General features: G+C 41.5%; 2 protein-coding genes across 4 annotated transcripts; both read left to right on the top strand.

Annotated features, from left to right (window-relative positions):
• Window positions 1-1,309: 1,309 nt before the first annotated feature.
• Window positions 1,310-9,274, top strand: LOC106946073 (uncharacterized). 3 transcript variants are annotated; one of them, XM_015030189.1, is made up of 13 exons: window positions 1,310-1,567; window positions 3,133-3,192; window positions 3,271-3,359; window positions 3,428-3,915; window positions 5,100-5,141; window positions 5,218-5,767; window positions 5,872-6,021; window positions 6,409-6,529; window positions 6,833-6,958; window positions 7,030-7,149; window positions 7,789-7,930; window positions 8,381-8,606; window positions 8,991-9,274. In XM_015030189.1, exons 6-13 carry the CDS (start codon window positions 5,535-5,537, stop codon window positions 9,094-9,096), a joined length of 1,224 nt encoding a protein of 407 aa, XP_014885675.1. In that variant the 5' UTR covers window positions 1,310-1,567; window positions 3,133-3,192; window positions 3,271-3,359; window positions 3,428-3,915; window positions 5,100-5,141; window positions 5,218-5,534; the 3' UTR covers window positions 9,097-9,274. The 3 variants fall into 3 exon arrangements, with proteins under 3 accessions (XP_014885675.1, XP_014885676.1, XP_014885677.1); XM_015030190.1 differs by lacking the exons at window positions 1,310-1,567; window positions 3,133-3,192; window positions 3,271-3,359; window positions 3,428-3,915 and having other exon boundaries at window positions 4,379-5,141; XM_015030191.1 differs by lacking the exons at window positions 1,310-1,567; window positions 3,133-3,192; window positions 3,271-3,359; window positions 3,428-3,915 and having other exon boundaries at window positions 4,379-5,767.
• Window positions 9,275-9,494: 220 nt separating this feature from the next.
• Window positions 9,495-12,743, top strand: LOC106946068 (uncharacterized protein C3orf20-like). The gene is made up of 4 exons (XM_015030181.1): window positions 9,495-10,158; window positions 10,456-10,572; window positions 11,495-11,637; window positions 11,828-12,743. The coding sequence occupies exons 1-4, from the start codon at window positions 9,970-9,972 to the stop codon at window positions 11,862-11,864; spliced, it is 486 nt and encodes a 161-aa protein (XP_014885667.1). The 5' UTR covers window positions 9,495-9,969; the 3' UTR covers window positions 11,865-12,743.
• Window positions 12,744-13,068: the final 325 nt, after the last annotated feature.

Raw genomic sequence — 13,068 nt, 5'->3', positions numbered from 1 at the left:
TGTTGGGGGGAACTTTATATATAGCTTAGGGGGTCAAATTAGGTGAGTTGCATTAATAGTTTAGGGTCTTTATGAGGATAAACAATATTCAAATATTTTAAAATTATGAAGTTATAGTTGATTTCTTTGGGAACAACATGGAGTTATTGGCTAGGAGGCATATTTAACCTTCCATGCATCAAATCGTTTCTGCTTATGTTATAGAACTACCTGTCAATTTATTGTAATTTGGATTAGTAAAATACATTTTCCTTGATGGATAGGGGACCAAAACTGGCTTCGGCCCAGTAGAATCACATCCTTGTAAATCCAGCCCTGTCTGATCCAGTGGGCGAGCGACCGCACACACGTAGAAGCCATAGAAAACTTGTTCAAGGTGCAGATCAGTGTTTATTCTTTTGGGTCTGAACTGGCCCATACTCAGACCTCCATTGATAGATTCTGTCCTCTAAAGCCCAGGAACACTACAGCTGCACATTGGTCATCAAGATTATCCTGGTCAAACTTGTTCAGATTCACATTCCGATCCAGACAACTTTATTCATTCCAACGGGCGATTCATTTATTGTATCTATCTGACACATTGTTTACAAAGACAGTCTGTTGGTTTTGACCTTGTTTTCAGCATTACAGTTCACTCTGTTTCAGATCTTGGCGACACTAGAAAGAGATTTTGACAACTAGTTCAGTATTTTTATTGGAGATTATACGAGAACTCTTTGTTTTATATGGAATGACTATTTGGCATTCACAAGTTTAGTTCATTTGGACCGAGATGACATGAGTTAAACGATAATGTTATGGTCAGCAGAGAATTGGATGGAAGGAACTGATCATCAGGCTTTGCATTTTGCTGAAAGGAATGAGGAACTGCTGACGCGACGTTCACGAATGACTGAATGTCGAAGAGGTTAAACTAACAGCGATGAGAATTTAAATTTTAAACCGAGAAATCGAGAAAAACTGAAAAACATTGACATTAGTAAATAACTACTTTTAAATGTAATTAAAACATATTAACACTCAGTAGACTCATTGTTCCTGCTACTACAGTTCAATCATATGAACTGCATTTATGACATTTTGTGTGAATAACACTGAGTGAGTGAAATCCATAAAGTTCAAACTAAGAAAAAAAAAAGAAAACAGTGACGGGACTTCAGGTCAAACCCTGTTTTGGACCCCAGTTCAACATTAAGCCTGTCCCGGCTCAAATGCTCAGATGTGTGTGTGTGTGTGTGTGTGTGTGTGTGTGTGTGTGTGTGTGTGTGTGTGTGTGTGTGTGTGTTCATGACGGGTGGCATCCCAAAGTTGCACTCATCACTTTCTCTGAGCTTCCAGGCGCGTCAGGGTTTCGGGTTACCTGGCGGTGAACACCTGACTGCCACGGCGGCAGCCCGGCCGGCACGGTTGTTGTTCCGCGGGCCTACAAACGTCTCAGGGCTCTCAACGTTATCGGGGATGATGTTTTTCTGTTTGCACTGTGACAGATACCCTTTCCATCTGATGAATCGATGATGCGTAAACCAGGAGATGTGTGCAGAGGAGTGTGTATCCTAGCAACAAGGTGAGCACAGTAGGAAAGGTCTGTAGATGTTTTTCTTGCTTTTTTGTTTTTACTGAGCGTAACGAGTGCACATGGAATAAAAAAGGGAATTTGTATTTGGTATTCAATATCAGCTTAAAAATGCACTTGGTAATTACAATTATACATATTAACGCAAAGCAAAAACAAATGAAGGTATGCCGTGGGAGACTTCTGTGTCAGGTTGTTTTAATGTAATAAATGATTACTGCTTCATTGGATTTTGTACAAAGAGATCTTATTTCTACTGTATCTTATAAGAATTAACAGAGCAGAGGAAAATGGCCCACCTCACTTTCTGGCTCCCTGGCAACAGAGAGACAGAAAACCAGGCTCTCCGTTGATGAAGTCGATATTACAACCTGGAAATTCGGATTTTAAAACAAGAAATGTCATCTGGTGATCCGACTGGATGGTGTTACAGCTCAGCTTTGTTAGAGCAGAGCTTCAGGTTTCTCCTTTTGTTCTTTTTCTTCTTCAAACTCTGAATAGAGCGGGTCCAGCTTTTGAAGTCCTGCTGACTTCCTGAAACTTGGTGTCTTGTTGCTCTAGGTTTTCCATTGTAGAGGGAAGAAGAGCGGAAAGCTTCCAGTTTGTTGGTCTGGATGGAAATACTTCAGTCACAATCCTTAGCTAATCTTGATTCTTCTCCCAAGGAGGACTCGGCAGACATTTCTATTCGATAAGAATCCTTTACATCCACGAAACGTCCCCAAATGACAGCAGCTGCGAAAAATGTATCATTCCTCATCATTCAAATTTATTTGTCACTGATGACAGAGATCTCTTAAAATGGCACAACTTATCTCATCGAGTGAATAAATGTTGTGGCTGCCAGCGTGTGGCCAAGTGTAAGTTATTATTATAAGCCCTAAACATGAAGCAGTTTGTCTCTCTAAGCTTAGCAAAATGTCTGAAGTAGTTCTTGAGCTGTTTGTCATGACAAGGATTGCAAATAAACTTCTTGTCAGGTCAACATTGTTGGGTTGCAAAGTCATGAAAAAGACAAAGTGGCTATCTGTGCATTTCTCATCTGCTAAGCTAAAGGGAGATTTCACCATTTTTAATTAGTTTGTTCTTCCTTTGGTCATTTCAGGTTCAACACTTTAAATATATGATTGTTTTTTAAACCCGAATTGTTCTACGCTGAGCCAAGAGCCTTTAAGACACGGCTTGATATTCAAGAAACTTTCAGTCTGTTAAAAATAAACATAAATAAGATCATTTTCATTAGCCTGTCTGTTAGCATTTAAGCTACATAGCCTGTATTAAAGTGAGACATGTCGTATATGCTAGTCAAACCAACCCTGAAACATTGTACACTTGATACAAATGACTAAAAACATAGTTTGTGTTTAAGACACATTAAAAATCTGCTGAAATCTTGTTAAATCCAGCTGTGGCTTTTTGCAGATGCTGATTAATAAACTGACAAATATAGCCTATTTTAGTGTCTATTACGTGTTAATGTCATTGATTAATCTGAATAAAAAGTGTTCAAATAGTTGCACCAATTTTATTGCTTAAGTTCGGGTTGTTTCCTCCAGATGTTGGGTTCTGCTGGCGCGCGGGCGATCAGACCTGGTCCCGTGTTTTTCTTTGACCAGGTGGGCTTCCGTACATTCACTCTGCAGACTGTGTTTTTAAACGAAATCAACCCACATCCACTGTTTACCTCCCTACAGCCAACAAGGCGAAATCGGATTGAAGGCAACATTTTAAATTTCATGATAAGAAGTGCGGGACCACAGCCGGAAGACGCACCGCTAAGGTGGTAAGATCCTTCCCGTTAAGTTTTACTGCTGAGCTGTGCATCTAACACAACAACCCATTTCCTCACAGTCAGCAAGAGGGGGACCCAAAAGGTGAAAGTAACAATTTAAGCAGCCAGAACCCCTCAGGTAAAGCCTGTGAGGATGAAGAACGTGATCCTTCATCATCATCTGTCAGCGCCGCGCCAAGGGATCCGATGGACGCCTACAGGCGAGCAGCCCCTCATTTATTAAACGACTTGGCTCGTCTCCTTTCACAGCATAAGTGGTCGGAGGAAGGCCGCATCCCCCGCGGCGTTGTCAATATCCTGAATTACTCCTGGCACGATCTGACTGCAGGGGCGGCGTTCCGCTTGAGGAGGCCAGCGGCGATGACAGAGAACCGGAGGAGGGCCAAAGAATCCCCGAAGGCGCAGAAAACACCCCCGGGGGTGTCTGACGGCGCCGGGGAGGAAACAGGAGAGAGGAACTCTGGCGCGGCGAGAAATGCTGGTTCATTTCTCACAAAAGATACAGCAAATCAGAGTGAAAGAAAGGAAAAACGAAGCTCAAAAGGAGGTAAATTTAGCATGAGGTGAATCTACGCCTTAAAGAATTATGTATAAAACATAATAAATAATAATTCAGTTGTCTTGAGCCAGATAAAGTGTGACGTTTGATGACAGAGTAGTGAGAATATATAATAAACAAGACAAAAAAAAATTTCTTTAGAGGCGACACGAAGAATGGTCCAAGAAAGAACAGAAAGATCAAGAATGAGAAGCAAAACAGTGAAAGAAACACTGACGGTGACCACAATAAGTCCCCAAAACACCCATTTTATCACAGAATGTTCAAACTGAGACAAAACAGAATGAGAAAAAAAAATCCAATAAATACAGATGATTAAAATATCATTTTCCTTTAATTATTCAAATTATTTGCAAAAATGCACCTTTTGTAAGTTCCTGAACATGTTACTTTTTATGTGATTAATAGCGAAGTGTCCTTCCAGTATCAGATGGATAAGTAGCCTTTCATTTGATTGAAATAAATTACATATTTTCAATCACAATAAGACATAAACGCATTTTACCAGATAAACAGATTTAGTTCATACCTACCTAATGCTACGGGATCATGTTTGGTCACAATCCAGTTCAAGTCAAACCAGATGAACTATATTCATATTGTCATATTCAGATCTAATTAGACACAGTCAAATGTAAGTCATTGTTGGAACACACTGACACCAGATTCAGTTGATTAATTGGTAAACAGTTTTCTGTTATCAAGACACTGACTTTACAACAATCCCTTCTGCTGAGCAAGCATGTGGCGACAGTGGGGTGGAAGCATTTCCCTCTTAACAAGATGAAACCAGACAAGCATCAAGTATCTTTCGAACCCACATCTTAGATTGTGTTTAAAAGAGAAAGTCATGCTGAAATAAATAGCATCACTAAAATCTGAGTATTTACTCCACAGCCAATTTACAAACTTTTCAGTAAGAGCTTGTGGCTGTAAACGCTCCTGTAGGGCCGCTTTAGTTGCAGCCTTGTGGAAGTGAAGGTGTCGGTTTACCAGATCAGATGTGTGAGTGTAGCACAGAGGCCCTCCTCTCTGTTAATGGACAATGGCGAGGCTATCGAGTTGCTCCTGGCTCATTGACTTACGTGCTCATACAAATCTAACATATGTGAATAAATGACACCGGGCCGCTAGGATGACAAAGCTACTCATTCCCTCTCCGAACTCCACAGCCATCAGGATCTCCGTCTCAGTCTGGAGCTGTGAGGACGCAGGTACGACGTGGCGCTGCAGCGTTGGTGTTATTGACTGCGTCTCTGCTGCACTCAGCAGGATGTGGTGTGTGTCCAGGTGGGGTCGCTCAGCCAGAGCAGCACTGCTGTGACGAGCCTGAGAGCGCGAGAGTGAGCCGGTGGGTGGTGGAGAGACTGAGGGCGGCCCAGAACCCAGAGTGGGTTTTTACTCTCTTCTTCTGCAGCTTCAATAACTGTGTGGCCAGAGAGGGGCTACTGTACTTTATCTTACAAACAGAAGCTAAAGGGAATAGCTGTACTTTGTCACTTTACATTTAGGGTTTTATGTGAAAGACCAACGTAAAGTGCTGCAGAATTTTAAAATTGTGCAGCACTTGGGTATGAATATTTTTACCAAGGCACTGTAGCTAAAACATGATTACGGCCCTAATGTGTAGACATCTGCCTCCACCTGAGCAAGATCCGAGTACAGCTCCTATTCTCCGTCATTATGGTGATGGAGGAGGTGAGCTCACTAATGACAGAAGAAGAAGGACGGCGGTTGCCCCTCTGGTTGACGTTTTGCCCCAGACACCAGAAGTGAAGCTGCAGAGTCCGGTCCAGAGGAAGCTGCACTACCGGATAAACGATGGCTCCTCGTTTATTTAGTATCCTTTACTAATTGTCTTATGTCAGGTGGCGGTCCAAGTAAACACGGTGTAAAATTGTGTCAGAGGAGTTGACCTCTTGACCCTTGACCTTGCTGCCTCAGCTACCCGTCCGGCTGCATGGCGGTGTGCCAGAGTCGCTCCGGTCTGCCTCACGGAGGTTTCTACACCAACGTGTTCAGCGACGGCCAGCGTCCTGCCGTTCTTCTGACCATCACGGCGTTTGGACACGGCGCAGTCACAGACACTGTCAGGTCACTTCAGACCTGCAGTTTATTTATTTTTTGCTTTCTGTTCTTATTAGGCTTTTTTTTCTCTTTACTTTTCAAACTTTTTTATGGCTGCGTTTCTTTGTTCAAGTCTCATAAACATTTCTGGTGATGACGTTTCTGGACTTAATCACTGAATATTCATAATTTGTTTAAAGGTCAGTAATTATTCTCCCAGCTCAGTGTAATAATGTAACAAAGAACGATGTAGGTAGGTAGCAATATTTGTATGACAACAGAAAATATATTTTTAATTTTTTAATTTAAAATTTTTTATTTGTTCTGTTTGTATTTATCAATACAGAAGTAGTACTATAAAGTTTAAAACCTGTTATCGCTCTGACGGCACACTTTGTCGGATTGCTCCTGCAGCTCCACCGTCTCGGCCGTGTGGGATCAGGACGGAGGATTCAGGTTCGACAATTACGGAAACACAACGGAGGAGTGGAGCTGGCCAACATATCGCCCACTGAGGAGAAATATTACGATGCAGGTGGGAATTACCAGCTGCATAAACAAAAGATGTGCAAAGTTGTTGTTTTTTATTTTTCCATGTAAAAACAAAATAACACCATAAGTGATGTAATAACCTTGATGTTATTGAAGCATTCACACAGACGTGTTGTAGAAACGGCAACGGAAATGTTTGAGTTTTGTCTTGAGATTTCTTGATACGTCAAGTAGATTTAGTGGTCGTTGAAAACCGCAAACCGTGAGATTCTGGTCATCAGATTATGAACCGGTTCATCCAGCTTACTGAATATCATTTTGTTGCTCTTCTCTTTGATTCCTGCAGGTCTCAGAGGAGATCTCAGTGAAGCTGCTCAGTGGGAAGTCTGGCCTGCTCAGCTTCAGATGCGAAGAGGAGAGCGTTCGCCTTCCTCTTCGTTTTGCCACTAATGAAAGCCAGATGAAGAAAGTGGTGAGATCATAACTCTCCTGTAGTTACAAAAATAAAAAGGTTCTCCTCTCTAAAATCTGCTTTTCATGCAGCCTTGTTTGCAGACGGAGAACAAATTCAGCTCAGGTGCTGCTCAGGATCTTCGTCTGCCAAAGAAGCAAAAAAGTCCCGCTGGCGTCTCAGAGAACAAAATGAGCCTGAGGAGAACACCTGTGAGGATCTTTTATTCACTGCAGCAGAACCAGAGTGGGGTAGTAGCTATAGTTACGTTTACTCAGTTACTTCAATCACCTTTTGGGAAAAAAATATTATTTTAGCAGTGGCTTTACTCCACTGTACTTTTTACTTTTAACTTTCAACATGAAGTATCTTTTACTTGAGTTAAATTCCTGGACCTGAACAACAAGCTTGTTTTAACCAAACATTCACCACACACAGACACACAGCAGCAGTCGTTAACAAAATTTAACAAGTTTTGTATCGAAAGAAATTTAGTTGGAAATGTATTTATTCATTTTGCCTGATTTTTAAAAAAAAAATTGTTATAATGTTTAAAATATATAGTTTTTTCATCTTTAAGTATTAAAAATGTATGTTTTGATCAGTTGCTCAGTATTTGAGTACCATTTTCATCAAATCCTTTTTTGCTCTAACTTGAGTAATTTCCTGGACTGCCTCTTTTGTACTTTTACCGTAGTAAAAGTTACTTTACTTAATTTTTGGGTACTTTACACACCTCTGATTAGAACGCAGGGATTTTAGATCAAAATCACAGTTTTCTTTATCAATACCTTTGACATGAACATCTCCCTTAAGTGCCTGAATTCAGTTTCTATGGCTGCATTCACCAGGTGGTCAGAGAGGAGGAGCAGCAGGTGAAGCCGTCTGCTCTGTGGAGACGACGAAGAAACGCCATGCGGGAGCTGCAGAGGCTTCAGCAGAGAGTACGGGATGCTGCGGAGGGCTGGCTGGATTACTATCGCGTTGCTGTCGGTAACCACAAACTGAATTCATTCACACATCATCACTACATGACAACGTGGCACAAGGCTGCTGAATGCCAGACGCATTTCATGGTGCAAGGCAGCACGAAATGCGATGCGACACATACGGGTGCCACACGAGACGGGGCGCCAGAAATATGGCGGAATAATTATTTCTAGTCATCGTTTTCAGTACTTGACGGTTGTTTGCGTCTATAATGTGTCTATAATACACTTCACAAAGCATTTCCCTGGTGCAGAAACTGAACGCTGAGCCAATCTGAGCTGGTGGGCTCGGATTGGCCCACCAGCCAAGGAGTAGTTTGCTGAAGCTAAAACGTTCCAGTATCACCTCATCCTGCAAACTCAACATTATTGAATAGTTCCATCAGGATCCTGTTCACGGTCACTCGTGTCACTCGGTGGCTGCGCACGTCAGTGACCTCTCCCTCTCCTTCAGGTATCAAGTGTCCCGACGCGGAGCGACTGCCAGGGGCCCCGCCGCGGGCCCGGCCGAGACGAGCGCCGCAGTCCGCTGCTCTACCCTCCCCGAATTCACCTGAACGCGCAGCGGCTGCGCTGCGGCATGCCGGGAGAGGCAGGAGGGATGAGCTCGGAGAGAGTCACGGAGGACGCCACTCGGCATCAGCAGAGGAACGTCAGGACCGCCTTGTCCAGATGCAGAGGTGCTGACTGATGTACAGAGTTTTCCTGGTGTCCTATTAGCTCATTAATAAATCATCGGGGTGACCTTCGGTAAGATTCGGCCAATAAATATCTAAAAAGTTTTATTTGTTTTTAACCTCACTAACCATCTCATAATTTATCAAAAACCTTAGTGTTTTTTTTTTTGTTTTTATTTAGAGTTAATTAGATATTCAAACACATATGAAGTGAATAGAAAAATATAAAAACCTGTTAGCCCCCTTAATATGATACCCCTAAATTAAATCCAGTGGTTTCCAGAAATAGAGAACAGATTAAAAAAAAAATAATACAAAACTTGATGCAAAAAGGCATGCAAACCTCAACAAACGATCATTTTACAGTTCAAACATGTTTGTTTCCAGGAGACCTATGGAAAGCAGAAAGGAGACTCCAGTCACACAGATTGGACCCCTTCGAATCCATGGCAACATCGAACCAGGGCAAGACCCTCTTTACATAAACTGTTAAAAAAAAGACAATTATTTTTCATGTTTGGTGTTAAATCAGACACAAGTTTCCTGTTTTAGGTCAGGTAGGATTAACGGAAATATCTCCACATGCTCCATCTTAGAAGAATCAGAGAGACATTTCACTGAGATATGAGCTTGTTTTAGGTCAATTGTTCTTTAATACTGATGAAAAAGTATTAGCTATAAGTAATAATCTGCCAGTGGAGCAAGATATTTTAACTAATAAAAATGTCTTGTTAATCTTGTAGATTATTTTACTTATAACTATGGCTTTTTCATCAATATTAAGGAATATTTGTCTCAAAACAAACTTACATCTCTTGCTGAAAAGTTACTTTTAAGTTAATTTTGCACCAGAAACTAGACCAAAAATACTTTGTAAGATTTTGTGTTTTTGTGCGGTTTGGATTTGAGTCGTTACCTGAAAAAAAAAAAAAAAAAAACACGTCTACGGGTGTGTTTCTGGTTTACTGAAATGCAGTAAAAGTGAGAATTTGAAGAAAGCGAGTAAACATTTCTAAGAAAAAACAATCCCTCTTTTATTATTCTAGGAATGCAGCAAACATATAGTCCTAATTGACCTAAAACCGGAAACACACTGAGTCAGATTTAATGTCAAAAGCTAAGACCTGGTGTGTTTCTGCACGAAGCGAGTGCAAACGTCTGGTTTCAACCATATTTTGACCGTCGATCGTCTCCCAGGTCAGTGACACTCTCTCGCAGCCTGGAGCCTGAAACTTGCTGCGGTCCTGCAGACGGGGGGCCTGCTGCTCCCTGCGTCCCTCTCGGAACGTGCCCCGCTCTGCTGAGAGCTGCCCTGCGGGGGGAGGAGCGGCGGAGGAGGAGGAGGTGCTGCTGCAGTGCAACACTGATGCCAGTGGTCACCGACCTGGAGTACGATGCTTTCATTATGGGCCAACCTCTCGACAGTAAACAGATACTGGTGATGTGTGTCACCGCACCTCAGCGGCCGGTTAACGCACACACAGCAGGCAGGTGGGATGATTTGGAGGATCTCTACAGGAGGAGGAACGAGCAGAGGACCATGCCATGCACCCAGGTGTGAGAACGCTCTGCAGTGCCCTAAGTCAAAAGAAGATAAATGCGTTGCATGCGTGATCACACATGAATACCAAACTGAGTCTCTAATTTATCCAGAAGGGCATGCGTCACCATCAGGTGCCATCACTGTTGTCAACATCCAGTTCAATCAGCAGGAATTTTTATTGACGCTGATGCACTTTTTCAAGGATAGGAGCTGTGTTGCATAAACAAATGAACAGAAACTGACGCACAGACCAGTCAGCAGTTTAGAGAAAAGCCCTGTAACAGGTTGTTTCGTGTTTCCAAACCCCAGTGCCAGACGGACTCTTTTCGCCTGGTCAGGTACGAGATGTCAGACGGGATGGCGGGCTGTGGGCCGGAGAACGTTCTGCTGCAGCAGCGACACGCTGCCGCTCCTGGGATGTTCCTGGTAGGTGAAGCTCACTGCAGACTTTGCAGCAAGGCGGTGGCGTGCTCGAGCGCTGCAAGTCCTCACGGCTGCCACGTGGTGGCAGCAGCGGCTCCCGTGAGGGAGCAGTAATGAAGCGGTGTCTCACATTTATCCTGAAGATACTTTGAGGTGACAAGCATTAAGAAGAGCTGCCTCTTAATCACTAAAGACAGCGCTAATCTTTGGCCCAAAGTCATGATATCTGCTTGAATGATTTCTGCCGTGCAGTGAAAAATGACTCTTCTCTCCATAAATCAAACAAAAGTGACCAAAGTCAGTGCAGCATGAAATTGTACCGGCACTTAAATTCTGCAACCCAAGGGATCTTATCCTCAAAAAGAACTGCTATTAGCACATACACACACACACGCAGACACACACACACACACACACACACACACACATGTTTACACTGTGAAAAAAACTCAAATCTGCTTAATGGCTCTTAAATGAAGATGAAAATAAAAACTTTTTATATTGACCAGTTCTAATGGTTTCACATATTTCAACCCATTAAAAACACACAGTGGCTTTCAAAAATCTTTACATCCACAGATTTTTTTTTTATTCTTGTGCCATTACATTTATTATATTTAGATTGAGAAGTGGAAAAAAAAAATAACACAGAGTTTGTACCAAAATTTGTATCATTTTGGTACAAATGAAAATCTGAAAAGTGTGGTGTGGAAATGTATTTTGAGTCTCAAAGTTTTGTTCATTGGGCCTGAAGTTGAACTGGACTTTTCCAACATCTTTATGAACCATTCCATAGTAATTATCGCCACGCTCAAGGTCAAATTTCTGTCAGTCTGTTGGTTGCTTGTCTGGAAAATTTGTATTAAAATTTATATTAAAATATAAAATCTTTATTTTTGTGTGTGTGTGTGTGCGTGCGCCATAGATGTACCTCCAGGGGAAGCTGCTGTTTCTGGGCTACATACGCGGAGGTGACAGCTGCTCTGCCGTGGATCTTCAAAGGCAAATCTGCAGGACCAGGAGAGACTCCAGGCTGGGTCTGAGTCTCCCTGCGGACCACAAGTTCAGGTATCGCTTAGTGCCAACCGCGTTCACCCTGACTGGCAGTAAGGAAGGAGAAGTCACTCCAATTCGTCACCAGTACCAGAGAACTGTTGAGAAAATGTGGCCTCGTGTCAGTTTAAGCTATAAATAAAAGACGGGTTTAAAGCACATGACATTTTGACCAATGTAATTTTTTTTTTTGTTAATATCACAGTGATGTGGTAAAAACTCCTGCAGCCACAGAAGCATAGATTGCGTCAGAAGCAGAAGGATGTGACTCCAAGACGGCTGTTTCTGAGGAAGAAGGAAGAAGGAACTTCGCAACATACATGATTTCATCTATCTCTCATTTCTGCTAATGAATGTCACTAATTGGACATGCTATGCAAATATCTATGCCCTCTAAAACACTCTATTTTGGCTTTTGCAAATACTGATTTAAAAGTGCTTCCGAGATATTTCTGTACTTCAGAGTAAAATATGATTACATTAGTTCTGCTAGGTTTTGACTGCTTAATGTTACTCAAGAAACAGCAGCGATACTAAATACTAGTGTTATTCAAATAAAGGTAAAAACTTTGGTTTAGTGTTGGTGTTGTAGTTAAACTAAACCCAAAAGTATGTTTGTTCCCTAAAGTTACTCAAGCAAATGTAACTAGTTTCTTCCTCACTACTGATCTTCAAAAATAGTTCAAAAATAGTTCAATATACTTATAGTTGTATTTTTTTTGGTTCATTCAGTGTTTTTTTTCCCTGCACAATATGTGGATATATAATAAAGATGTGATATTAGTTACTGTGTTCTCTCTTTCTTCTTTTTTTTAAGAAAAAAATGTGAATTAATGAGCCATCCCAATAATAGCTCCCAGTTGTTCCAATTTGTATTCGACATGAGGCTGGAAGTTTACAATGAAACAAATGACAAAGCAGTTGTTTTGCATCAGCTGTTAGTTTTCATAGTTTTCCTTGACCATTCATACATTTTATGTCATAAGGTTCTTTTCTTCAGTAGGGACAGGGAAGATGGTCAGAGTACATGGGAAGACAGATGTGGCCAAATGCAGAATAATACCGGAAGAAAACATGCTATACTGCAAAATACTTTAAATTGGGGCAAAGGTGCCATTCCACCAGAACAACACCCTTAATTAAACATTCAGGCAGAGCTGTGGCCCAGTCAAAGTCCAAAATCTCTGTCAAGACTTGGTCATTTGTGTTTACAGATTATTGCCGTCTAATTGAACTGAACAGTTTTAAGAATATGAAAGAGCAAACATTTTTAGTCATAATATGCAAAGTTAGTAGAGACAATAGACTTCAGCATTGACTTTTCACATTTTAGATATAAAAAATGCAATCACGCATAATTTTTCCTTTTCTTTACAATTATGTGGTACTTTAATTGGCAAATGACATATAATCACAACAAAATACTTTGAATTAGATGGTTGCTCA

This window comes from Poecilia latipinna, unplaced genomic scaffold (assembly GCF_001443285.1).
Source record: "Poecilia latipinna isolate Pla-1442-1.1 unplaced genomic scaffold, P_latipinna-1.0 Scaffold175, whole genome shotgun sequence".
NCBI classification, from domain to species: Eukaryota; Metazoa; Chordata; class Actinopteri; order Cyprinodontiformes; family Poeciliidae; genus Poecilia; species Poecilia latipinna.
The sequence above is the reverse complement of the archived record's forward strand: the minus strand, read 5'-3'. Positions and strand labels throughout refer to the sequence as shown.

Excerpts from the sequence above, each read along its gene's own strand:
- LOC106946068 (XM_015030181.1), top strand. The coding sequence starts at position 9,970 with ATGCCAGTGGTCACCGACCTGGAGTACGATGCTTTCATTATGGGCCAA. Across the intron at positions 10,573-11,494 it reads CCGCTCCTGGGATGTTCCTG|ATGTACCTCCAGGGGAAGCT; the intron begins GTAGGTGAAGCT and ends CGTGCGCCATAG. Across the intron at positions 11,638-11,827 it reads CCTGCGGACCACAAGTTCAG|TGATGTGGTAAAAACTCCTG; the intron begins GTATCGCTTAGT and ends TTAATATCACAG.
- LOC106946073 (XM_015030189.1), top strand. The coding sequence starts at position 5,535 with ATGATTACGGCCCTAATGTGTAGACATCTGCCTCCACCTGAGCAAGAT. Across the intron at positions 6,959-7,029 it reads AAAGCCAGATGAAGAAAGTG|CCTTGTTTGCAGACGGAGAA; the intron begins GTGAGATCATAA and ends CTTTTCATGCAG. Across the intron at positions 7,150-7,788 it reads TGAGCCTGAGGAGAACACCT|GTGGTCAGAGAGGAGGAGCA; the intron begins GTGAGGATCTTT and ends TGCATTCACCAG.